This window comes from Pseudoliparis swirei, chromosome 7 (genome assembly GCF_029220125.1).
Source record: "Pseudoliparis swirei isolate HS2019 ecotype Mariana Trench chromosome 7, NWPU_hadal_v1, whole genome shotgun sequence".
Classification (NCBI taxonomy): Eukaryota; Metazoa; Chordata; class Actinopteri; order Perciformes; family Liparidae; genus Pseudoliparis; species Pseudoliparis swirei.
Genome location: NC_079394.1, coordinates 17,368,949 through 17,396,060, shown reverse-complemented (window position 1 = coordinate 17,396,060; position 27,112 = coordinate 17,368,949). Strand labels below are relative to the sequence as shown.

Here is a 27,112-nt window from a genome sequence, read left to right as displayed (position 1 = left end):
TTAGAGCCGAGAAAGTCACCTTCCAAGTTTTTGACAAATTGTGAGTCATGGTTATTGTTGTGGACTGTGTGTGTGTGTGTGTGTGTTGGTGTGTGTGGGTGTTGGTGTGTGCGTGTGCGTGTGCGTGTGTGTGTGTGTGTGGGGGGGGGGGTGCAGATGTCCCACCATGCAAAGCGCTGCAGTCTTTTCAAATGAACTCCAATGAGCTGCTTTTCCAACACGATGCCCTTTCTGTAATATTAATATTAATATTATATTAATAGTGTGAAATTATGAAATTATTATTATTTTAAAGAGGGGCGGCACGAAGAAAAGAGCCGACAGCAGCTTAAGAAACATGCATACAGTGTTTATTTTTGCAACCATGGAACACATTAAATAAACTACAAAGATACTTCACTTAACAACAACAGAAGATTATATCCCACATAAAAAACAACAATAACTTACTGTATAAATTAAAACCATTTTCATTTAATTTTTTTATATTTACAAACTGCATGAAAAACAAAACAATGTGTCGGGGCGGGGGGGGGGGAGCTGTGGTGTTTTCGCTTCAACGGAAAAAGAAAAAAAACGTGGATTTGTGGTTTAACAAACATGGCCGCCGTTAAGATCTGAACTGTCAGATTTTGTTTGATTTCAACTCACATTATACCCCCCCCCCCCCCTCGCTACGTATGAGTTACAGTCGACTGTGGCTCCATCTCCCCCCCCCCTCCTGATTGGAGAACCCTGGTTTGAAAGGTTCTTTAGGAACCATAAATGGTGCCTTAAAGAAGCATGTTTTTAAGGTTCTTGAGACGCCTTTAAAGGTTCTTTGAAGAACTCTTTGGTTCTCTGTCTCTTCTCCTCTGATCCCGATTCTTGGAAGAACATAAACATTTTGACGTGAACGCCGCATGATGTCATAGGATACAACCTTTTTGACCTTAAGTGCCGTTTTCGCTCTTCTTCCTCTGTGCAGTGAAGCGGTGAGTGAGTCCGACATCACGTCGTAGAATACGATCTTAAGTGCACGGACGTGTTTGAGGCTCGCTCTCTGTTCTCTGTTCTGCGCTGTGATTGGACGATTTTTTTGAAGGGCAATGACCGGCGGAGTGGCTGTGGACCTTTAAGTAGTTTAAATGTCCCGTCGGGGGCTTTTTGTTTTATCTCCGTTTGGTGTATAGTTATTCTTTTGGCGCTTGACATTTTTTGGGCCTGAAATCGTCTCCAAAGCAAAGTGGACGAGGAAGCCGGGACACAAAACTAAAGAACGATGATTTCCACACTGAATTACATGATATACAACACTATAACACCCCCCCCCCCTGATACCCCTCCCCTCCCCTGTAATCAAAGAGACAACTTAATGTGAACAATATGTTCAGTAAATGTCAGAAATGAGAAATTAAAGATTTTTCTATTTCGTCCCAAAAGGCCCCAAAGAGCCTCGTGTAATTATTACCTGTCCAGGTCTGAGACGTGTTCACTTGAGTTAGAAAAGAAGAAACAAAGAATATAAAGCTTCAAATCACTGGACGAGACGTTTAACATTTAATATGAGCAGGAATCCTAAAAGGGCACGAAAAATATAAAAAAAAGAAAAAGTGCCGACTCATGTGAGACAGAGGCATGAAGAGAACGGGAGATCCTGAAGGCACTTGAACGCCACACAACCGGAAACACTCTCCCACCCACCCACCACCGAGCTCTCTCTCTCTCTCTCTCTCTCTCATCTCTCCATTTTAAAGCAAGTGATTCATCCCCAAAGTGCTGTGGTATCTACCTCCTCCTCATGAAAGTTAGTTTAGTCCAGTTAAAAAAAGAATATTAAAAAAATAAACAGTTTGCATAAAGGCAAATAAATACAACACTCTTTGGATGGGAGGATTTTTGGGGGTGGGGGCTGCAAGTGTTTTGTCCTCCTTATGAGGCAGTTTAAAAGAGTGTGTAAAACACTGTTAAGCTGTGTGTGTGTGTGTGTGTCTCCGTCCTCTCCTTGATGCTCGTGAAGATGCGGTTGCCAGGTAGGAGGTAAAACCCTCCCTGCATCTTCAACTGGAACAGTGAAGTTAGCCGTTCATTCTTTGTTGTTGTTGTTGTTGTTGTTGTTGTGACTGCAGTCTGGAAAGTTTTAGTTTGTTGTGGTTTGTTGTGGAGGTGTGTTGATCATCAGGGATCAGAGAAGCTTGTTAAACATTACGACCCCTCGCTCCTTTGTCCTTCATCAGCTCTCCCCCCCCCCACCACCTCTTTGGTGCCGAGCTCATTGGCGTCCTCTCAGTCAGTCGTCGTTAGCCACTGGGTGTGTCGGCGTAGTTTCATTGTCCGGCCCCCTGCCGTCCGACGGGGGGGGGGGGGGGGGGGTTGTCAGGCAGCGTTTGACGGGCAGCTTTTCTCGGTCGACGTTGATTCTTTAGTTGCCCACCAGGGGGCTGAGGTCGCCGTGGTGGTTCTTCAACTTCTTCTTGAAGAGCGAGATGGTGGAGGGGCGGTACAGGATAATCCACGGCTCGGAGGACGCCGCGCTCGGGCCGCAGCCGTCGGAGCCGCCGCCCGCCGGCACGCTGGGAGACCTTCAGAGAAAGAAATGTTTTGATAAATGAATAAACTATTTAACAAAGTTATGTTTTAATGAATGAATTATTAAACAAGACTAAGAATCTGAGAATCCAACTAATGTGTCTCTTTCTTTTGTTTTATTTTCTTTCTGACGTTCGATGCCTGGTTGATGCCCACCCCCCTCTTTCCCCCCCACTCACTTGACGGTGATGTGCAGCAGCAGCTTGGCCACCATGGCCACCACGGTGAGCACGAGGAGCGCGGCGAGCGCGTAGATGGTCCACACTGCCACACGGGAACATGGCGTTAGATCGTGGTAATTAAAAAACTAAAACCGCGCGGAGGGTTATTCAAAGTGTGTGGACGGAGGTGTGGTGCATTGTGGGTGTTGAACGTACTCGCGCCGTGGCCGCCGCCGGTCTCGCCGCGTCCAGCCCACTGACCTGGCATGCTGCGCTCCGGCTTCCCGGGGCTGGACGTGATGACGTAGAGGATCTGGGAGGAGCGTCCATTGGAGGTGCTGTTGGATCTTTCGGTGACTCCACCTCCTCCTACACCGCCGGCCAGCCGGGGCCCCGGCGTGCTGGAGACGTCGTTGTCCTCCCCCCCGTCTCCCTCGGCCTCCATTGTTCTGGTGTCTTGGCTTCTCAGCGCTGGGGAGACAAAGAGCAAAGCGGAGGGATTTGAGCAGTCGGCGTTGCACCGTCAACCAGAACCCCTCACGGTGGGGACATGGCGGTGGCGGCGCGGCTAAACGCTCCGCCGCGGTGCCGAGATCTCCGGTGACCTCTGTGAGCTTCTGAGAGAAACGTGTGGAACAATGCAGATGTGTTTATTGGTATGCGTCCGTGTCACTGTCTCCTCGCTTGTTGCGTAATCACCTTATTACGCAATGATAAAAATAAAACAATACAATAAAAACTAGAATGGGCACTCGGTAGAGCGCATACCTTCGCCGCAGCCACATTTAGGGTTGACCGCGCTATGGTAAAAAGAAGATTTTGACCTTTTGATGACCTTGACCTTGACCTTTGACCCGCTCGATACCAAAATCTAATCAAATGGTCCCCGGATAATAACCAATCATCCCACCAAATTTCATGCGATTCAAAGAAGATGTTGACCTTCTCATGACTTTGACCTTTGACCCGATCGATCCCAAAATCTAATCAAATGGTCCCCGGATAATAACCAATCATCCCACCAAATTTCATGCGATTCAAAGAAGATGTTGACCTTCTCATGACTTTGACCTTTGACCCGATCGATCCCAAAATCTAATCAAATGGTCCCCGGATAATAACCAATCATCCCACCAAATGTCATGCGATTCGGTTTAATACTTTTTGAGTTATGCGAATAACACACAAACACACACACATACAAATAAATACACAGCGATTAAAACATAACCTTCCGCATTCTGCGAAGGTCAAAATCACTCAAACAATATTTTAGATTTATATTAACATTTTAAGCACCAAGCTTTCTTAAAGCTTGTTTAAAGCTTTTTTTTAAACAGGTGTTATGTTGATAACCTGTTTTTTTAATAACTGTACTTCATACTGTATATTCTACCACCTTATGTACAGTGTGTTTTTTATAACACACTGCCATTTTCATTAGTGAAGGAAACATATTAATATTGTAGTGCATGAACATGTGTTGTAGACGCCAGTAAATAAAAGTCTTCTGATCAATACTGTAAACACCCTCCATTGCCCCAGCGGAACCCGGAAGAGGAGAAGCTTCGCCGTCCCGTCTCGAGCCGAGCCGATGACACGCCCCCTTTCATAGACTCCTGCGGGACTCGTCGGAAACGACGTCGCGAGCGAATATCTCGCATTAAGCGCGTGGTTGTTATGAAAACGGACGTCTTTGCCCCCCCCCCCCCAAACAAAACACTCGCGTGCCGTAAACACGTGACATCGTAAAAGAAAAAAGAAAGAAGAAGAAAAAGAAAGAAATGTTTTTCAATCAATGTTTTAAAGCTGTGGGAGAGTTTCTTTTCATAAAACAACAGAGAGCTATTTCAACTCCTTTACGTGTTCCCGGGCGTCCTGAATAACATCTTCTCTGTCTTTCATTTACTCCTAAATATAGACGCCATTTATTTAAAACCACTGTGTGATTTTGAAAAGAGTTTTATTCTTCCGGACTGTGAACGCATCACACTTCAACTCTTTCATTATTGTGTTTCTTTCTGACGCGTTAATTAGCAGTGAGAGAAATTTATTAATCTGGGACTGGAGTCATCTATAAAGTCCGAAAACGTTTCTTTTCCTCATTTGTCCCCAGACACATTAAAGAAACGGTGAGTTCTAGGGCTGCAACTAACGATTATTTTGATAATCGATTAATCTATTGATTATTTTTTTAGATTAATCGATTAATCGGAAAAAACAAAAAAACTGTAATTTTCAACCATTTATTCAAAACAGGGTTCGTACGGTCATGGAAAACCTGGTAAAGTCATGGAATTTTTAAATGGCTATTTCCAGGCCTAGAAAAGTAATTGAACAAAATAAAATCCCAACATTTTTGGAAAAGTAATGCAAATTTGTTATATTCAAATGTTAATTCACACGGTATATATAGATAGATAGATAGATGTATACTTTATAATAATATAATAATTTGCCACTTTTTCTACATTATACTTCTTGTGGAAATGCCACATACGTGGTAACATCTAACGCCCTGGTGTCTGGGTTCATAACATCACCCGTAGGCGCACACAGCTCCGTGAATGTCACTCCGACTACGTGAAGGACTTCCGCTTCCAGCGCCACGAGAGCAGCAGCAGCCAATTAGATTCACCAACAGCGGAGCAGCTCAGCGCTGATTGGCTCTCACAACGCAGCGTTCTGTCTGTCCTCTCCCTCCGCTCTTGTTTCTCCTGCGCCGCTCAACTCAACTTTTTTTTTATACTCCGCGACTTATTGAGTGCCGTAATAATCACGCGACACAACAAATCGATAATGAAATTCGTTGCCAACTATTTTAATAATCGATTTTTATCGATTCGTTGTTGCAGCCCTAGTGAGTTCACGTCTCCTTTAAGGGAGCAAAAATAATTAAGATATTCAAAACGGGCCCAAATTCACAGAGCGTCCTAAAAGCTGAAAGTTGTTCATCATCAGCCTCGTGAGGGAGGACCGGAGAACCTTATTTTAGGATTTCATCAAAGAGAAAATCCTTTCATAAAACACCAGACGATTGAAGTTTGAGGACAGACTTTTTAAAAAGTCATATTTAGATATTGTCGAGTTCATATGGATCCAGTGAGCAAACAACACAAAATCAATTTGCCGGTTTATTAAAAAAGTTGTCGTCTTTACAATAAACTTCATTAAATATGTGAATAAATTGTGTCTTTGTGGCCGTTGCTGGATTATGCAGTGACATTGAACGAAAAAATATAAAAAGCAGAAGAAGAAGAAGAGGTGCTGACACATGTGAGACAGAGACATGAAGAGAACGGGAGATCCTGAAGGCACTTGAACGCCACACAACCGGAAACACTCTCCCTCTCTTTCTCTCTCTCTCCCTCCCTCTCTCTCTCTCCGTATGTCTCTATCCCTCTCTCTCTCTGTCTCCCTCTGTTCCTCTCTCTCTCTCTCATTCTCTCTCTCTCTCTCCCTCTCTCTCTCACTTACTCGCTCTCTCACTCTCTCGCTCTCTCTCTCTCTCTCCCTCTCTCTCTCTCTCATCTCTTCATTTTAAAGCAAGTGATTCATTCATTCAGAAAACTTTAGGACTTATAGTGGCGAGAAGTGGTACTGCACCCAAAAGCGAATAGTGAAACCAGCCCATCCTGTGTCCAACCTCGGGTTTAAATCACCCGTAACTAATTAGAGATATTATTTGATCCAGGCTGGTTCCAGTCTTCCATGAATGGCGGTGGGATGTTGAAGCATTGTGGGATTCCACTCCCCCCCCTTCTTTTCACATATAGTTCAACCTGACTGCGATGTTCCCAGAACTTCCCACATGTTCCCCATTTGCAAACAAAATACCGCGCTGCAAACCCGAAAAACGCTCCGCCGTCATCTGTGAGCATTTATTCTGAAATGCCACAGAGGGGAAGATTTAAGATGTATTTAGTGCCGCTATACTTCTACTTTACACTTTGTTGGGCTGTTGTCGTTCTGCCTCCGTTTCTTTTAGCCGCACTTGTCTCTCTATCTATCTGTAAAAAATAAATATATATATGAGGTGACCTCTTTTTTCTCAGATTCCATTCCTCGGCGACATGACGCTTCACGCAAAAACAAGAACCCGAAACGTGAGCAGTGAAGGAGTCCAGAGGTCGGAGGAGGTTGACCTTTCCAATATTGTTTTTACTATAACGCCAGCGGCGAGAAAAATGACAGGGGGATTACAAATGGAGGCAAAAAGAGAGAGAGAGGGAGGGAGGGGCCAGAACAGATTGCCTCCCAGTGTGAATGTCACCTCCACAGTCACGCCGCCCTAAATTAATCTATGCATTTTTTATTTCGGTGTATTCAGACTCTTCACGCGGCGACTCTTAGAGATCGTACGCAGTAACATGAAAACAAGGAACGCGTTTCATTGTTTCACATTAGTCTGGAGCGACATCGAGATTACTTGCCGTGACGTCGCCGTCTCTCCGCCGGCTGTACGTCTGCTCAACAGTGAGATTGTGATCAGACGGGCGATGTTTTGCATGCAGGCGGCACAAAAAAAAATGTGTTGTGCAATCCACCAAGGAGGCACGGCAGCCTGCTGCAGCTCGATAAGAGAGAGAGTTCCTAAAGAAAACAACACATTATTTAAATGTGCAGTATATCACCTGGGGGCTGTGAGACATTGACTAGCAAATGAAAAGAGAAAAGGGCCCCGCCAGTGGCGTGACAACTGCCTCGCCACAGCTAAGAGGTGTTAGCCCACGAAACCCAGGGCGCCATGCAAAACCCCATCATGGAGCTGGTGAGTCAGAACACGCACCTGATCATGCAAATGTGGCTCTCAATGGAGTTGATGGGTGAATTCTGGAGTTTAGGATGTTTGCGGGAACTCAAACCGAGCATTAGAATAATTCTTTGTCACAGACACGCCCCTTTTTCAAAGAAAGGGTGTGTTCATAAGACTAAGGGGTAAGGGTCCAAATAACCGAACCCGAAACGCCCCAAAACAGTGATTGTGAACTATGATTGTTGTGCAAATCCGCCCTCATGAGGAACCCTGGTGGGTTATAGAGGGAAACCCTGGACTATAAAAGGGATTCTTAGTAGAAAGCCTGGGGTTGGTTCTTAGTAAAACACTTGGAATATATTAGGGATCTTAAAATCTAAAAGGGTTCTCTGTAGAAATCCCTGGGTGGGTTATTGTTAGCACCCTTAGAAGAACCCAGAACCCACTCTGAAGATCCACTCCAGAATATTAACCTATATTTTCGGATCGAGACCATGACACCACAGAAGGGTTCTCTGTGGAACCTCTCGAAGAGAGTTTTGGGTAACACTTTTCACAGATGGTTCAAGATATTTCCCTATAAGTTGGGCTATGGGTATAACCCTCTGTAAGGGTTTCAGGTGGAACCTTTATAAAAGATCCTACCAGGAACCATATGGGGTTCTCCCATGGGGAACCTTGATAGACACAAACTCAGCAGGAATACCAGAAAGCAGGTGAAGCACTACCTTGGTAAAGCAGAGCAAATCCCTGGGCCTGGTTGGTGCGATCCGAGAAGAAGTACAGGACGACGTAGTCGCCCGTGACGTTCACCAGCTCCCTCGGCGGGCTGCGCCAGTCGAAGCGCGCCACTACGTGGTTGGTGTAGCCGTCCAGGATCTCCACCATGTCCGTCTGGTCGGAGATCTCAAAGAAGGTGAAGTTGAAGAGGATGGCGTAGGATCCGGGCACGTGGACGGTCCAGTAGCAAACGCGGCCGGCCCCGTACTTGTCGGGGAAGTCGGGGGAGTAGATCACTCCGGACGGAGAGGAGTAGTTTCCACCGCAAGCCCCGACTCGAGCTGGAAGGAGGAGCACAAAGAAAAGAGCGGTTGTCAGCGTCGCTTTGAAAACTCAGAAGCTGTTAAGCCCGATGTTCACTGGGTTTATTTGGTCTCATGCGTTCCATGGTCGCACGGAATGGGGATGCATCAATCGGACAAATCGGATTGGCTTCACCCAAAGGCAATAACTCCGTCAAAATGTTGATTTCCAGTCATCATGGAATCGTGGTAGGTAAGATCACAGTTTTAGTGAAGGAAGGAAAGGCTGTTGGTGACAAGGAAATTGACTAATTCTAGCATCGAACTTAAAAACCCTCTTAAAAAAAGGCAACGGACTCCTTTTCCCATTGTGAGTCTGCTACCATTGCAGGATTTTGACGATGACCCGGCCAAGTGTCTCGATGATCAGCGAGGTCGAATGATTGTCGTCTGATGCTGGAGTCCGGTAGCTTTCGGAAGAGCGTATTGAAATGCTCTCCCGAAAACCGCCGGAGCTGATCACTCCCTGTGACTGCTGCATGAATGCAGATTGGTACTTTACCTACCGACGGCCAAAGTCCAGAGCACTCGTGATAATAACCACAGATACAGATGTATGAGTGCAATTTATTCACCTTTTCTTACTTTGGAAACCCTACAATTAAGAGTTTATTGTATTGAATTCAGAGTCAACACTCACTGTCGAAGATGATGACCCAACCGTCGCCACCGCAGGGCTGGGTGTGGTCGCCGAAGCAAACGTGGTTACACTCCATGCTCGGCGACTCGCCGTGATCTCGCTGGTCCACCTCGTTGCCACAGAAACAGGCATACCCGGACTCCATGCCGGCCAGCTGCGGGAGAACAAACAAAAAAAGGAGGGAATATGCAAATTGTCGCATCAGCAATTAAAAAACAAACTTTGGGTAACACGTCCCATCATGCATTTCATAATAAATCCATTTGGCGCGGTTGAGGAAAACCAGTCCAACGACCGAGAGACGCACTTTGTGGGTGACAAAGAAAGAAATATTAAAGATGTAATTGCTCTCCCTGTAAAAACTAAACACGATTACATCACAAACTTTGCATAGACAAATTAAAAGCGCTTGACAATACGCGACACATTCAAATAAAAGTACTTTTACGGGTTGTTTGTCTCATATCAACTGGATGTGTGTTACTTAATAAACCTCTCTATTTAAATGAAAGCGCCGTGAGTCTGAAATGCGGGGGTGGGAATGCAAGACGTCAAAAAGTAACCGTCATCTCGACCTCGCCACCAACGGACCTCTCGTTCTCAAAAGGGCTATTGTCCCTCCTTCAAAAAGGAGTCCATTGTCCCACATTCTGGGGCCCCGGAATGAATTCACGCCACCGAAAAGGTGCTGCATCGTTTCCCACTCGCTGTCTTTTGTCAGCAAATCGGAATTTCTGGAGCGCTGAGACATTATCAAGCTACATCCTTGTTGCGTTATTCTGCCCAATGAAGTAACGCTGACTTGAATACTTGTTGAGGGAAGCAGACGAACCGCCTGACTCATCGGGCATTAATCTTTGTCGGAGAAATCACGTGGGACGTGGAACATTTTCGAAGGGACGTGGAAAACTTGAGGGACGCGGAGAACTTCCGAGGGACGCGGAAAATTTCGGAGGAACGTGTAGAACTTCCGAGGGACGCGGAGAACTTCCGAGGGATGCAGAGAAATTCTGAGGGACGCGGAAAACTTCCGAGGGAAGCGGAGAACTTCCGAGCGACGCGGAAAACTTCCGAGGGAAGCAGAGAACTTCCGAAGGACGTGGAATACTAAACTTCCAAGGGACGTGGAGAACTCCCGAGGGACGCGGAAAACTTCCGAGGGACACGTAGAACTTCCGAGGGACGCGTAGAACTTCTGAGGGACGTGGAGAACTAAACTTTCGAGGGACGTGGAAAACTTCCGAGGAGTCGCAGTTTCGCACGAGCATCAAAAGCGGTGGCGATCCGAGGGGTGGGTAGGCAGACGATGCCAGTCTGTCGGCCACTTCCTGTTACTTCTGCTTAATGGGTGGGGGCAGGGTGCCGGGGGTCTGTCAGTATCTGTCAATGCAGACGGAGATGAACACCTGGCACTGTTTATAGCTGGGACAATGGGCACGCCAGAGACGGCGAGGGGGAAATAAACGCAGTGAAGAGGAGGTGCCCGACGGGATAATAACCGTTAATTTCCAGCTGTTGACCTCGATATCTGCGATGATTCGTCTTCCGCTGGTCGGCTTGAAACAGGACGTTTGATGGCTGAAAAAAGAGGGTAGAGACTGCACTCGGCACCACGGGGGCGATAACTGTCAGGAAATTGCCAGTAAACGCAGATGATTTACATAAAAGCTTGACTATACCGCCGGAGGGACTGACTGGCGACTTGTTCGTCGTCCAATTAGGGGACGCTTTCCAGTCAATAGCTTGCATTGTTTTCAATGTTTTTTCCTTCAAAAGCTGGTGGCTTTTAATCCGAGTGAAGGTATGATGCAGAGCATCTCTTTAGGTTGCAGGTTCAAATCTCACCTTGTACCTCTGCTTCCTGCAGAAGCTGATACAGTTCTGGATAGTGAGCTTGTTGGAGGTCTCGCTGGTGCCGGACAGGGTCGGCGGGTCACCGCTGTCTCTGAAGCAGCCCAGGTTCCCGGGCACTGTGTCGGGAGGCAAGGAGGAGGGGGACAAAATAAAAAAGTTAGCGACACACAAACAAATTGGATGCAATCCGTCCTCATATTACATTACATTACATGTCATTTAGCAGACGCCAGAGTACAAACTAAGAACAACAAGAATACAGGAAGTAACATTTCCTCAACATAGTCGAACTACAAAAGTACCATAAGTAAGTGCTATTTAATCCAGATATAGTCGGAAAAGGTGTGTTCTGCTGTCCTGATGTCAGTGGGGAGCCCCACCACTGAGGAGCCAGGACAGCAAACAGTCTGGATTTGAGTGATTAGCTCGAGGTGCAGGCGGTGTGACCATATCCCGGATAGGCGGGGCCCGATCCCGCCAGGACCAGTGTTTTGAACCAGTGGAGAGCGGAGGAGCGGAGTGGGAGGCTGAAGACCAGTCGAGCTGCTGCATTCTGGATGAGCTGCAGGGGTCGGATGGCCTTAGCAGGTAGACCAGCCAGGAGGGAGTTGCAGTAGTCGAGGCGTGAAATGACCAGAGCCTGGATCAGAACCGAGTAAGAAGAGGACGTATTCTCCTGATGTTGTGCAGCATGTACCTACAGGAACGCGTCGTCGCAGCGATGTTGGCCGTCAGGGAGAGTTGACTGTCGAGTGTCATATGCATGGAGTGTCATATGCATGTCATATGCATGGATTAAGCATTTTCCTGCGTGGGTCAGTGGTCAGCAGGCCCGACTTTCAATCAGGGGGTTGGCGGTTCAATCCCCGCCTTAGTCGATGTGTCCTTGAGCAGGACACTTAACCCTGAGTTGCTCACTGTAGCTGAGTCTACGGTGTCTGAATGTAACATGAGTGTAAGCTAAATGACATGTAATGTCTTTTTGATGTTAAACTCAGACAAAACCGAAGTAATTTTACTCGGCCCTGAACACCTCAGAGATCAATTATCTGATGATGTGGTTTCTGTAGATGGCATTGCGCTAGCATCTATTATAGTGTATCAAACTGGAGTTCCCATGCTCGATATAAAATGAGAATCTGAATCCGATAGATACGTTTAACAATATTTAATGGCAAAAAGTCTAAGCAGTAAATTGAAGCTACGATCGTAGGGCCGACCGGAATATTACGCCACAGACTAACAGCAAAGTAGCTGATAGGGAACTGTCTTGTAACCTTCCGACCGTCTAGAGAACGAACTCACCCTTTCGACCCGTATTCATTCGTAACGGCATCCACACCTCTTAATCCTAAAAGTTAGTTCCATTGGTCAGTTCAGCATGCTACACTCTAGTTGGCTTACGGCCAGGTCATAAACAGGTAATAAAACGGGTCATAAAATAGCCGGGTCAAACGTCATGATCCCGCGACCAATATTACTTCCGGTCACCTATGTGATGAAAGTTCCCTTTCACAATAAAAGTCCCACGTGTCACTCTCCTGCTTCAAGCAACGTCACGGACTTCAACCGGCTTCCAACTCATGTGTCAACATTGAAACAATAAACTAACTTTCATTCTCATGCGGCATACATATAATCATAAACACACATACAATTATAAACATTACTTCTGCCATTGACATATACATAGAGTAGACATTACCCCTATGCTTCATAACACATCAACAACAATATCAATATTCTCCCTAATATTTCCTATGATAATATCTTGCTATATGTATTAATTTAAAGCACAAATGATCCCTATGTACATGTGCAAAGTCAAAATGACCTATTACAACTTAACACATCCAACACCACAGCAAAGAATCTCGGCGTTATCTTTGATCGCGACTTGTCCTTTAACTCCTACGTAAAGCAAATCTCAAGGACTGCATTCTTTCATCTATGTAATATTTAAAAAATCAGGCACATCTTGTCTCAAAAAGATGCAGAAAAATTGGTTCACGCGTTCGTTACTTGGAGACTGGATTACTGCAACTCCTTATTATCAGGCTGCTCTAATAAGTCTCTTAGGTCCCTCCAGTTGATCCAGAATGCTGCAGCTCGTGTTCTCACTAAAACTAAGAAAAGAGATCACATCACTCCTGCATTAGCTGCTCTGCTCTGGCTCCCTGTAAAATCAAGAATCACTTTTAAAATTCTTCTCTTAACCTACAAAGCCTTGATTGGTGATGCACCATCATATCTTAAGGAGCTTGTAGTACCATATTGCCCCACTAGAGAGCTGCGCTTACTAAATGCGGGGCTACTTGTAGTTCCTGGAGTCTTAAAACGTAGGATGGGAGCCAGAGCCTTTAGTTATCAAGCTCCTCTTTTATGGAACCAGCTTCCACCTTCAGTCCTGGAGGCAGACACAGTCACCTCATGTAGAGTAGACTCAAGACTTTCCTATTTGACAGAGCTTATAGAGCGTATTCACTCACGTGACCACAACAACCTTTGGTGGCCATGTTGGGGTCCATGCACCGCTTTGTTTTGCTTTATTTTATGCCGCTCTTCTTTAGAAATGACCATTATATCCTGAAGGAGACACAATTTCAGTTCAAAGCGGTGTGCCTTGTGATTGTGGTACTGTGCCTCACTGTTGGATGTGGGACTAATGATTCAGAATATGGGTTTATCAGCTCAACAAGACAGGCTATTACTTCAACTTGTTATGCATCTACTTCGGCTTCACTCGGCGTATGAGCGTTACGACTGTTCTCATGTGTTTCTGTTGATACATCGGGTTGTGGGCACGTTTCCATTGACACACTCTCGTCAATAATCTCTTTTTGCTTTTTCGCCGAGTGAAAATCAATGTTTCACTTGCGCAAAAGGAACTGTGGATGGAAACTTGGGAGGAAGCCATGAACATGGCAACTCCGTCGGGCAATGTCTGCCTTTACTCTGTGATTCATTTCAAGGTAAAATAAAACACTGGCTACATGGGAACAGCACTCATCACGGCCAGCCAAACAGTCACTGCTGGTCCTGAAGGAGCTGGAAGCGGCTTCATCCAGACACTCGTCCTGGAGGCGGAGCTGTGCGACTACGGATCATATATGAACCCAGACACGGGGCGCTTGATGTTCCGACATTTGTGGTATTTCCACAGCAAGTATAACGCATAAATATTTGTTAATGTCCCATGGTCGATAGCGGAAATGAAAACTGTTTTACAGGAATGTGACCGGGCTATGTGCTGGTAACTAGGGGTAACTAGCGAATACCACAAAGTGTTGAGCGAGTAAAATCAGGTAAAAAAGCGTTGCGAATATTCAATTCCAACCGTTGAAATCTTTCTTTGGTAATGCAGAAGGACATGAGGTTGCTGGGCTCTCGCATAATTAAACAGCGGACACGATAGCCAGGTCAACTTCTTCTGACATTTAATAAGTGGACCCCAAGATGGCGCGATTGAGATTCTGACGTCACGTGAATACGCTCTATAGTTAGGGCTGAATCAGGTTCACCTGGTCCAGCCCCTAGATATGCTGCTATAGGCTTATAGGCTGCTGGGGGACGTTAGGATACACTGAGCACCTCTCTCCTCTTTTCTCCCTCCTTGTGAATGCATTTTCATCTCTCCATCACACACTAATAACTCTGCTTTCTCCCCGGAGTCCTTTTGACTTCACGTCTCATAGGGTCATCGGACGAGACCTCAGATGTGAAGTTTTGGGACAGGGATGTTTATGTGTACAGATTGTAAAGCACTCCGAGACAAATTTGTAATTTGTGAAATTGGGCTATACAAATAAACTGAATTGAATTGAATGTAATAAAAAAGGGTGTTTTTGTCATTTGGATTATCATATGCAGGATTTCCCCATAAACTAATTGTGTTGTGTGTGTTTGTGTGTGTGTGTGCGCGTGCGCGTGCGTTTGATATGCCAATAAATATAGAGAAAGAAAAAAAAGGAATTAGACCAATAGGAGCATCTGGATGGAGGCCCAAGCCAACACCTCCGGTCTTCATTCGAGGCAGGTGTAACCTGAAGCCCATTAGCACCGTGATGTTTCCAGTATAATAACTTTGTTGAAATAATTTTTACAAATTCCGTTCTGGAACGCTAACTGAGGAAAAACTTTTCACACAACATTAAAAAGGAAAACACGTCTCCAGATGCTTCCACGTCTCGGGTGGATTTGTATTTTTTGACACATGCTGCGGCCGCATCACATCGATGACCACCGGACATGAAGATTCTATTGGATCGCAGAGCGTCCCCCAGGAGGAAGACGGAGGATGATTCGTGCCGTAATCCGCGGTGTACTTATCGCTGTACCGTGCAATCCAGCGCACTGATTTAACTAGGGTTGGGTACCGAAAATCGGTTCCTATACGACCGGTGCCGACCGGACCGAAACGCAACACACATTTCGGTGCTTCCTTTCGGTGCCTGAGCCGATTGAAATTGAAAAAAAATATTATTTTACGATAGTCTATCACTTGACTTGTGATACTCCGATTGATCGGCCGCCGATCATGATCGGCCGATATTGGTAAAAATGGCTTGATCGGCCAAAAGCGTTTTAACCGTCTCCTGTGCTGCCCGCGTCAAGCTTCCGAGTTCATGGGAGTGTCAGTGGGGGCCCTAGGTTGGTGATCGGGGGAGATCAGGGGGAGATTCGGCCGGGACCTTCCTCTACCGCGGCGGGGTACCCGACGAACCAGATGCCGTGAGCCTCTGCTCCCTTTGCGGCGCCTCATTCGACCAAGACCTCAGATCAGACGAGACAACCCGCTGAATTTTAGCATATTACTAAGCGGAGGAAAATAAACTAACAAGGATTCCCTCAGTCGCAGCGAGCGAAGAGGAAACAGCCCAGCGCCGAATCCCTGTCCGCTGGGCGGATTGGGGACATGTGGCGTATGGAAGATCGCTTGCCCGGTGTCGCTCGGGGGCTTGAGTCCTTCTGATCGATGCTCATCCCATGGACGGTGTGAGGCCGGTAACGGCCCTCGTCACGCCGGGGTCCGGTTTTCTCGGAGTCGGGTTGCTTGGGAATGCAGCCCAAAGTGAGTGGTAAACTCCATCTAAGGCTAAATACCGGCACAAGACCGATAGTCGACAAGTACCCTAAGGGAAAGTTGAAAAGAACTTTGAAGAGAGAGTTCAACAGGGCGTGAAACCATTGAGAGGTAAACGGGTGGGGCCCACGCAGTCTGCTCTGGGATTCAACTCGGCGGGACAGGGACGCCGCTCGGTGCGTGAGGATCCCCTCGTGGGACCGTTGCACTCTGCCGGCAGGCCCTCGCCGGGCACATTTTCTCCGTTGCAGTGCACCGCGACCGGCTCTAGTTCGGCTTGGAAAGGCTCGGGGCGAAGGTGGCTCGTGGGCTTCGGCCGCGTGCTTTACAGCGCCCAAAGCCCGGACCTCGCCGCTTCCCGGGGCCGTGGACATAGTACTTACTGTGCCCTCTCTCCCCGCGTGCGGAGGGACAGGGCCCCCTGCTCCCGGTGCGACTGTCGACCGGGGCGGACTGTCCTCAGTGCGCCCCAACCGCATCGTCTCGCCAGGACGGAGATCGGCTCTCTTAAAAGGCGTCAGAGGTCTGCGACGATGTCGGATAAAAGATAAAAGATTACCATTCCCCTGCCATTCTTTGATTGGCAGTGATCTGCAATCGGCCGATCATGATTTTGGTGATCGGTAATCGGCCCCAAAAATGCTGATCGGAGCATCTTTACACTTCACTCTTTGCGTGAGCCCGTGCCGAGCACATCAGCGTCAGGCTGGGCGCGATGGGGAGACGGTTCCCCTGAACACGTGGAGACCGGTGATGACCAGAGCAGCCTGAACTCAGAGTAGTACTGGAACGTTGATTAAAATCTTGCATTCATAAAAGTAGGCCAGCAAATAATAAATTAGCCATTATAACGATGTTTAAGCTAGCTCGTAGCTAGCGCTAGTGCGAGCTAGGAGCTAGTGCACGCTACGAGCTACAGCGTGACAGCCTGTTGTCGTCAGTGCACCATGAGAACGGCTTCTACAGGAATCTGGCCGAAGAGGTTTTTCATGTCGTCATTGTCAATCGTCGTTTTGTGCTTCTAGTTTTTTAAGTATCGGTTCAGGCACCGTTTAGGCACCTGTATCGTTTTAAAAGTACCGGTTTAGCACCGGTATTGAAAAAAACAACCCGATACCCATCCCTTGATTTAACACAACGTCTTTAAACTCAAGGTCGTAGATCAGAAGGTGCCAACGAGCCTCCGGCGGCCCGAATTAAGCTTGTGATTTGTTTTTCGCTCTCGTCTCCACGGTCATGAGGAGAAACGGATTTGACAAACAGAAGTAAAAGAAAAACAATCTGTAAGTGGCTCTCCGGTCTGACTGGAATGTTGTGTCATCCGACCCTAGGGGACAAAAAACATTCTCATTAGGACAAGACAAGGGGGGGGGGGGGCGCAAAGAGTCCAGAATAGTTGTCGGTGCTCGGAGACTCGACGTGGACACAAAACATCAGAAGCATTTCACTCGTTCTGAGTGATGAACAAACTTCCAACGCAGAGCTCAGACCTACTGATGCTGACAGGTTGGTTGTGTTTTTATTAAATTTCTCCTGGAGATGGAAATCAAATCACGGCAGAAAAAGAAAAGAAAAACACAAATCAGATTTCATTCTTTTTTTCGTGGAGAAACCAAATGAACGCAAATGCAATTTAGCAGAGAGCAGATGTTGGAGATGCTACAAGAATGTTCGCCACGGACGGGCAACGTGAGGGAGGGGGGGGGGGGCTTCAACCAGTTGATAAGCCAAGCCAAGTGTGCGGGGGAGAGTTAAAAACCGTGGTTGGGAACCCAGGGCAACTTTCCTCCGAGCAAGGCACGCGGACGGAGCACAGCGGGGGGCTCGACGGTCGAGATTTAAAAAAGGCGGCGGCTCCTTTTTCATGTTGCTTTGACAGGAAGATTGCAGGCCAGCGTCAGCGTATCAGTCTTTGTCCTCTCGCTGCGTCCCGGAGGCCGTCTGAGGAGCAGCAGGTGTGGGGGGGGGGGGGAGGGAGATCACACCAGAGCACTGCAGGTTTCTTTTAGAAAAACAATTGTTGGATGGACCTGGAGACGGAGAAGGCCTGCACATAATAATAATAAAAAAGCTAAAAGAAAATGTGCTACAGTGTTTTTCTTAGAAAACAACATCTGCCGTGCAGCCGCGACAAGTGCAAATATGTCTCCACGCACAATAAAATAAAAACAACACAGTCGACACACTTCAAAGCCGCCCAGTGGAATTCAGACTGTTTAACAAGCCACAGGGAGAAACGGAGGAAACACAAGGTGCTCCAGCCGGCCCCGACCCTCTGGACCCTCAGGACAACACAGCAGGGGGGCCGAGGAGGAGGAAAAGAAAACAGAGAGAACTCAACACGACTCCACTGCAGCCGGAGCATCACAAACACGGCAGACAGCAAAAACAACAGAGTTCACGTCCGTCTCGTCTCGTGTGGCGGAAAAGAAGAAGCTTTTTCTTTTTTTTAAAAGAGACATAATTAGGGTTATAAATGTACTTTTAGAGAGAGAGAGAGAGAGAGAGAGAAATAAAGCTAATAAATGAATGAGAAAGACATGGATGGAGGTGGAGAAATGTTTTTTTCTTTTTTTTAATGGCACATTAAAGCCCCATTATGTAGTTTTTCCCTTTTAGCGACCCCTTCAGTTTTTGAGGTATTTAACGTTTACTTCAGTGTCGTAAATACCCAGTTACGATATATGCAGCCTCGCATACACTTGTATTGAGTTGGGATCATGTGTTGTCCTGTATTATAATTATAATTATTATTATTGTTATTATTTGTACGTGTCACGGGTTATAAAAGGTGACGAGGGGGAGGTGACGCAAGTTTTTTTTGTTTGGAGCGCACTGACAGGCGGCGGTCTTGTGAGCGGACTCAGAACGGCAGCAATCCGGCGACTGTTTCTATTTTGGATTTATACCAACGGGCGGGATCACTAATAGAAGACTGCGCAGGAACACTGTGAACTGGGCCCAGCACCTACCGGACTAGGGTGAAGTAGCGCGGGGATTGAACGCGGCGCCTCGCCACGTTTCCGCCTGGTCGGTCAGCTGTTTACCGGCTTTTGGGGGGAGGGGGGTGTGTGTGCGCGTGCAGTCATTTACTTTTGTTTTGGGGGACTGCAAAGACTTTGGGGACTGTCGGGATCCGGGGATTATACGTCGTTTTGAGTGGGTTTGATTGTTTGTAGTGTATGTGTTCATTTTGGGGGCTTGCAGATGCATTGAATTTGATTTAATATAATAACATTTGGGTTTCCGCATATCGACTGTGTGTTTTTCTTTTACGACCATTTGAGCAGAGAGAGTTAACACCAGAATTCGCAGATCCGCCCATTCCCTTTTTTTTAGCGTATTGTACCTTTTCCCCTTGATTGAGTTGCTAAGGGTGAATTGTTACAACATAACCAAAAGAATGACAACATTTAGTTTAGATGAAATACCGATCGCGTTTTCAGCCTATATACGTTGTTTTCTAAATGTTTGAATGTGGAGTACGTGTGATCGAATACAATATTGTTGACAACACCAAAAAGCTACATAAAAAAGCTACCCTTATTCTGTAGCTGCGAGCGTGGAGTGGCACTATATGACATTGCGTAATCACTGCCAGAAAGCAGGTCGAAGTACATCCGCCCCGGATCGGGCGGCTCCAGAATCCTACATAGCGGAGTTATTTCCCTACAGACCCCCGATGGCAATGGCGGAGACGCAAATCGCCATATTAAAAGTCATTGTAGCGGCACAAATTTTTTCAAGCTGTTATTTTAAGGTACAATTGTTACATAATGTTACTTTAATACGTCTTTCTTTTCAAAATAGATTTGCCGGACTTAGAAGATGAGGTGAGAGAGAGAGTGAGAGAGAGAGGGAGAGAGAGAGAGAGAGCGAGAGAGAGAGAGAGAGAGGGAGAGAGAGAGAGGGAGAGTGCATGAGGCCTGAAGGAGTAATAATCACACTTGAACAGGTTCTCACGGCGACGATAATCCCCGTAATCTACAAGAGAGACGAGAGCTTAAAAAACCTGTTTAATAAAGCAAATTAAACTGCGTGAATCAACATATGAATACAACAAATTTCCAGGACTTTTCCAAAACATTTCACAGACTTTTTTCCATTATATATATATATAAATATATATGTATATAAACATATATATATATATAAACATATACAAATATATATCTCTATATATATATAAACATATATATATATATGTACATATTAGTGCTGTGAAAAATAACGCGTTAACTCAGTTAATTCAATTACAGGTTTAACTAGTTGGTTTTTTTTAGCGCATTTAACGCATGCACAGAATGAGCTTCCAATCCGTCTGTTGTTGGTCGTCGGGACGAAAAAAAAGTCACTTGCAAAATGAGCTTCCAATACACCACTTCAATCTGAACTCTGTCCGCTCTCATGCAGACGGTCTGTTCATCGGTAATGATCCTTCCGCAGGTTCACCTCCGGAAACCTTGTTACGACTTTTACTTCCTGTAGATCAGGGTCTCAACACGTCGATCGCGACCTGCCAGTCGATCGCGGCGTAGTGTTGGTAGATCGCATGACATTACAAAGATTGGCCCGCCCCTGACATGTTCTCTATAGCACGTCTTTGTTCTTTTATTAAACTAAACGTCTGTTGTTGATCGTATCTCCACAGCAGCATGTCATTTCTGTCTCTTCGCGTTGCGTTAACACTTATCGATCTCCGTCTCGCGCGCCGCAGAGCTCCGTGCGCGCGCATCGGGACCGAGCAAAAAAAAAGTCACTTGTCAATCTGTCCACCTGTCCGTGTCCGTGTCGGTGAGGTTTCAGCTTTGCAGCGGTGTCCCCGCCGTCCCTTTCATCACGGCCCAGTTCATGAAGAAAACCCACAGTCAGTTTGCCTCAGCAGCTGCTAGAGCAGGGGTGGCCAACCAGTCAGAGACTAAGAGCCACATTTTTTACTGTGTCACCGCAAAGAGCCACATCATACACATATGTGTGCGCGCGCACACGCACACACACACCTCTGATCAGCCAGATTTGTTGTAAATGTCACACACCAACATGATAATGACAGAAATGGACTCCTACAGTACTAAGACAACAGGTCTGTCATGTTCAACAATGAACATTGTGTACACTGTCTCACACACACACACAAACACACATTATCTCAGTTCAACCAAGTCCACAAACAAAAATAGAATAATTTACAATAGCGTTTTTCTTTTACTATGCATGTTGCATAGTGGGACTTATGGGATTCCTTGCCTTGAACAATCCTCTTCAAATCTGGCTTAATTCCGTTGTTGCCACTCGAGCAATTCCTTCACATGGTGTCAATCAGAACAGGTGTCCGAAAATCGAACGGTGCACTTGGGGGGGGGCTGGAGTAATCAAACGCCCACCAATAAACCACTTTAGCCGAAGAGAGTGTTCGACATTCGGATGCGGTTCTCCCGCAACGCTGCTCTTACACCGTGTCCGCTGAATTGAGGGCGGCTGGAGAAAGCGTCACCGTAAACTACTTTAGCCATAGTGCGGGACATCCAGCTGCCCATAATGCGGCGTTCATGGCGTAAGTGCAGTGTTTGATTTTCGGACACTTTCATTCGCGTAACCCACCGTAGAACGGCCCGCTCGACATTCGGATGTGGTCTTTCCGCGTTTGGCCCACGAGTTTGAGACCCGTGCCCTACTGGGAAACTTTGCGTTTTTTTCATCTCACGCATGCGCGTTTGACGAAAAATACCGTATTGAACTCAAGCATAGCGAACACGCACATACAAAAAAACACAAACTTAGATATGAACGTAAGAGCCGCATGACACCAGGCAAAGAGCCGCATGAGGCTCGCGAGCCGCGTGTTGGCCACCCCTGTGCTAGAGGAAGACTAGAGGCCTTTAGATTGTATCATGGTGGAGTTAATGGTTGACAAACAAGAGAAAAATGTTCTGTTTAACCCCATTTACTAACATATTTTACCCTCGGGGTCAATTTGACAATTAAAACCTCCAGAAAATTATTAGAATTAATATTGCTTCCCAAGTTTAAGTGTGAGGTACTTTATATTTGTTTGTTGACTACCTAAATAGCCCTTTAAATAAATAAAAAAGTTGATATTTCTTATATGTTTGACACAGTGAAAAACAGCCTGGGGTCAAATTGACCCCAAAGAACACCGACATTAAACATTGAATGGGGTCAAATTGACCCGAAAGGTAACAGGAGGGTTAAACATTCTGTTTAGGATGAAGATGTATTCATGTTCCATATGGAAGAAAACTGCTAAATAACTGCTGAGTTGCAGCACCATTGTATAGAAGAATGTATAAATGTATATATCCGTCTTTTGTCATAAATCTCTATGTTCTCACAAAATATACCGAGAATATCGGTAATATGTGATTAATCATGATTAATCCACAAAAACCTGTGATTAACCCGATTAAAAATTTTAATCGTTTCACAGCCCTAGTATATATATATATATATATACACTACCGTTCAAAAGTTTGGGGTCATCCAGACAATTTCGTGTCTTCCATGAAAACTCACTTTTATTTATCAAATGAATTGAAAATTGAATAGAAAATATAGTCAAGACATTGACAAGGTTAGAAATAATGATTAATATTTGAAGTATTAATTTTGTTCTTCAAACTTCAAGCTCAAAGGAAGGCCAGTTGTATAGCTTATATCACCAGCATAACTGTTTTCAGCTGTGCTAACATAATTGCACAAGGGTTTTCTAATCAGATATTAGTCTTCTAAGGCGATTAGCAAACACAATGTACCATTAGAACACTGGAGTGATAGTTGATGGAAATGGGCCTCTATACACCTATGGAGATATTTCATTAGAAACCAGACGTTTCCACCTAGAATAGTCATTTACCACATTAACAATGTATAGTGTGTATTTTTGATTAATGTTATCTTTATTGAAAAAAACAGTGCTTTTCTTTGAAAAATAAAGACATTTCTAAGTGACCCCAAACTTTTGAACGGTAGTGTATATATAATACATACATTGACCGCAGTGCAGCTGCATAACCATCACATCCTCTTCCCGTGTTGAGATGTTGGTCCGACATCACTCGCTTTTGTCTTCTGACGACATTGAATGTTGTTTTTCTTTTTCAGCCCGAAGCTGAAGACAAAGACACAGTTTCTCTTTCATGGTAGATTTATTTCTCTCAGATTCCTTTGACATCTCCTGAAATGTAGCTGTGATGTCACTGATGAGCCACAAGAGAGTCAAGATGAATGAATGAAGTACGTCAGACCAAATAAACCTCGATACCCACCGCGGCCCTGAAATCATCCGCCGCTTCATTAACGTCCAATTACAGTGTACACAGAGACAACAACAACAACAACAAGAAAGTAGTGCTTCCACATGCGAGAGGCGTCGTTAAAACTTGGAGGTCAAACGAGGACAAGCAGCACTTTAAAAAACACAGGTATGTGGACGCCTCGGAAAACACTCTGACACACACACACACACACCTCCTCCATGGCGTGCTGCCTCTCTTTGTCGTTCAGTATATTCGACACATGAACACATACAGCTGATGCATGTCATCCGGCCTGTGATTGGTTCACATCCACGGCCAGAAAAACATGCAGGAGAGAAGACTGAGGAACACGCCCCCCCCCCCCCCCCCCGGTGTTGTTCGGGTTCATGCTCTGCTGTTCTGTGGACATCATAATTATCTCGCCCGTGAAACAGGAAAAGTTCTACAGTCAGACAATGAAGAGCTTATGATTGGACGGGATGAGAGAAGTGTTTTGTCTCGGGAAAGAGAGAGAGAGGGAGAGAGAGAGGGAGAGAGAGAGAGGGGGGAGGGGGAGAGAGAGGGAGAGAGAGATAGACTCCACTGTTTCTTGTTTATCACGTGCATGTTTACTGTATCTTTTTGTCCTTTTTATGCCATTTAAATCTCTCTTTCTCTCTCTGTCTCTCTCTCTCTCTCTCTCTGTGTGTTCCGACTAGATGGAGATGGAGGAGATCGATGGCCTCCAGCCCGAGGGCCCCGGGAGAGTGACTAACCATCTAATTAGAGGGAAGAGGGAAGAGTCGGAGCTTTAAATGAATAATTCTTCTTCTTCTTCTTCTTCTTCTTCTTCTCTCTTTATTACACCTCGGTAAACATTGTAAAAACGAGTTTCAGTCTCAGTCGCTAGTGTGAGGTCTTCTTCACTGCTGCAGGGTGTTCATCGAGTTAAAGTAAGTTTAGAGTAAAGACGACAGAGCAGGGGACGCATAGGGGCGGGGCTACGAGGTAACTGACAGGTAACGAGCGCGGCGCAGTGGGAGATTTCTCGTGTGTTTTTAAGTCTTATGACTTTAATCCCGTTCGCGATTTGGTTTCTAATTCGTAGAAATCGTCTTTGGAGTTGTTGGGGTTGTCGGCAGTTCTTTGAGAGCTCAGCGCCACCTTCTTCTGTTACTTCTAGTTGCAAGAAGCCAAGAAAAAAACCTTTAAAACAGAGATGGCGACGGACAAAATGCAGAATTCAAGGCTTCAAAAGCAAAATAGGTGACGTCACAGTGACTGAATCTACTTATATATAATATACCCTGTGCGGTCAATCCAACACTGAAGTGCAGACAGCAATGTCTCAACTACTTCATACTAAACTCTCGCTGGGGGAACATATTGCAAACATGTTAGCATCACATACTAGCACGCTAATGTTAGCACTTAGCTCAAATAACTGCTGTTCCTAATAGAGGTTGTTTTATCACAATTAAAAACCACGCAATTAGGTATAATAATGTTATTCGGGGTTGTCGGCTGTACTTTGAGAGCTCAGCTCCACCTTGTCGTGTTACTTTTAGTTGCAAGAAGCCAAGAAAATAAAAAATAAAAACAAAGATGGCGACGGCCAAAATGCAGAATTCAAAGAAGACGGCGTCCACAAACAAAATGGGTGATGTCACTGCGACTGAATCTACTTATTATATATTATATACTGTCTGCGGTCAAACCAATACTGAAGTGCAGACAGCAATATCTCAACTACTTCATGCTAAACTCAGAGCTGCCAACTTTTAAAAAAACCTTGGAGTGAGATTTTGTCGGGGGTGACGAAAATGTTGCCGCGCACGCAGCCACACACGTTGGTGGCTCAAATATCAGGACATTTGAATTAATTTGGCATTGTCCCCATGTTGTACCCATGTTGTACCCATGTTGTACCCATGTTGTCCCCATGTTGTACCCATGTTGTACCCTGCATTCTGGCCTGGCAAAGGTCTTTTACGAGGCATCTTTGCTACCTTAAAGAATTAAAATGTTTTTAATAACTCTACTGTCATTTACAAAAACATGCCTAATTCTATTGCACAAATGTCCTGTCTTTATGTTAAATTCTTTATAATACATCTTACTTGTTCAAAGTGCTGTTTGGAAACATTTTGAGAGGGTCCTTTTCCTAGGCCTGCAAATAAAAAGATAAATGCTATGTGGGCAGCCTTAACAAACAATGCTCTGATGTGTTGAGCATGCAGGATACCAAGAGGTTAACAAGGTGCTCTCCTGCTGCTCCTTATGACAGCTGAGTTTACATCACCACACAAAATCACACGCACAAACACAACACATTATTTATTTCAAGATTTAAGGTTTAAGAGAGTGAGTACTTAATTGAACCACATGTCATTAACAGGGCTCTCAGGTTTTGAAGACAAGCAAGAGTGACATATCTATCCCCCCCCCCCCCCCGTCTGATTGAAAATCTTCTTCTGTTGCTAACTTCGGGACTCTTTGGGGGTAAATAAGATAAGCTCCTTAGCGCCATCTATCGTCGCGGAGTTTGAAAAGGAACCAACGCGCTTCGGCCCAAATCAGAATTTCTTTTGCCGTGAGAAATTGGTTGTGTGGCGTGAGAGCGTGTGAAAACATGCAAAAGCGTGTGTCACACGGCGAAACCGTGAGAGTTGGTAGCTCTGTAAACTCTAGATGGAGGAACATATTAGCATCACATACTAGCACGCTAGTGTTAGCACTTAAATAACTGCTGTTTCTAATCGAGGTTGTTTTATCACGGTAAAAAAATCATGTTAACCGTAGGGAGACATTCTGTGAGTCTGAATTATCTTTCACAATATCTAATCATAAAAATGACTTTCATGGCTCAGAGCGACGCTACTCTGCATTTGGCTTCATTCCTGAGAGCTAACGTTGAGCGAGCCGGCCTTCATCTCCCTCCTCTAAGCACTAAACAACGAGCGTCTACTTGTTCTCATTAGCAAACGTTCTACACAACAGACTCGCCTCGTAATCAATACCTTTAATTCCCTAATGCCCCCCCCCCACCCCCACTCTTGGAGAGGAGGAAGGAAGGAGCCGGAGAGATTAGAATCTACCTGACGTCCCCGCTGCTTTTTTTTTGTGTGTGTGAGTTTTGTACTCTATAATTTCTGTCTTGAGAGTTTTCCTCACATGACACTGCAAGCAGGTATTTCCCCCTCAGGGCAGGTGTGGGCGGAGCTACGAGGAGGTCAGAGGTCAGAGCTAAAGGAACAATGAGTGTGTCCAAAGCTCCCTAGAAATGTGAATTGACACACGGAAGAAAAAAAAGATACAACATTTACATGATCTATATTCTCAGAGGAATCAAATTGGAGTAACAATATATATATATAAATATTATATATATACTGTATATATATAAATATATTTATAATATATATATAAATATATATGTATATATATATATATATATTCTCCAGTGTGTCAAGCTGAAGGTTCACTTCATCCCGTGTGGATACTAAAGACTCCATTGTTCCAGTGTGAAGGTTTTAAATTAAAAAAAACTCTGAATTAACTAATTAATTTGGGTGGAAAGAAATAATCTCTCCGGTCTAATCTCTGTATTGCCGAGCCGCGGGCGGCGTGGCTGGGGTTTGATGTGTGGCTGATGTTGACTCTGGTTTCTCAACATATTAGTTTTAATTATCTTTTTATGAACGTAGTTTGT

The 27,112-nt window shown here is 45.4% G+C and overlaps 1 protein-coding gene across 2 annotated transcripts in view; it reads right to left on the bottom strand.

Moving 5' to 3' along the window:
- Positions 1-328: 328 nt before the first annotated feature.
- kremen1 (kringle containing transmembrane protein 1) overlaps positions 329-27,112 on the bottom strand; it is a 60,404-nt gene continuing 33,620 nt past the window's right edge. Inside the window, exons 4-9 of one of the 2 annotated variants that reach the window (XM_056419599.1) lie at positions 11,053-11,177; positions 9,208-9,361; positions 8,214-8,546; positions 2,946-3,200; positions 2,748-2,832; positions 329-2,561 (exon numbers count right to left, since the gene is read on the bottom strand). In XM_056419599.1, coding sequence (XP_056275574.1) covers positions 2,402-2,561; positions 2,748-2,832; positions 2,946-3,200; positions 8,214-8,546; positions 9,208-9,361; positions 11,053-11,177 — 1,112 coding nt within the window. In that variant the 3' untranslated portion in view covers positions 329-2,401. The remainder of the gene's footprint in view (positions 2,562-2,747; positions 2,833-2,945; positions 3,201-8,213; positions 8,547-9,207; positions 9,362-11,052; positions 11,178-27,112) is intronic. The other variant, XM_056419600.1, reaches the window with a different exon arrangement.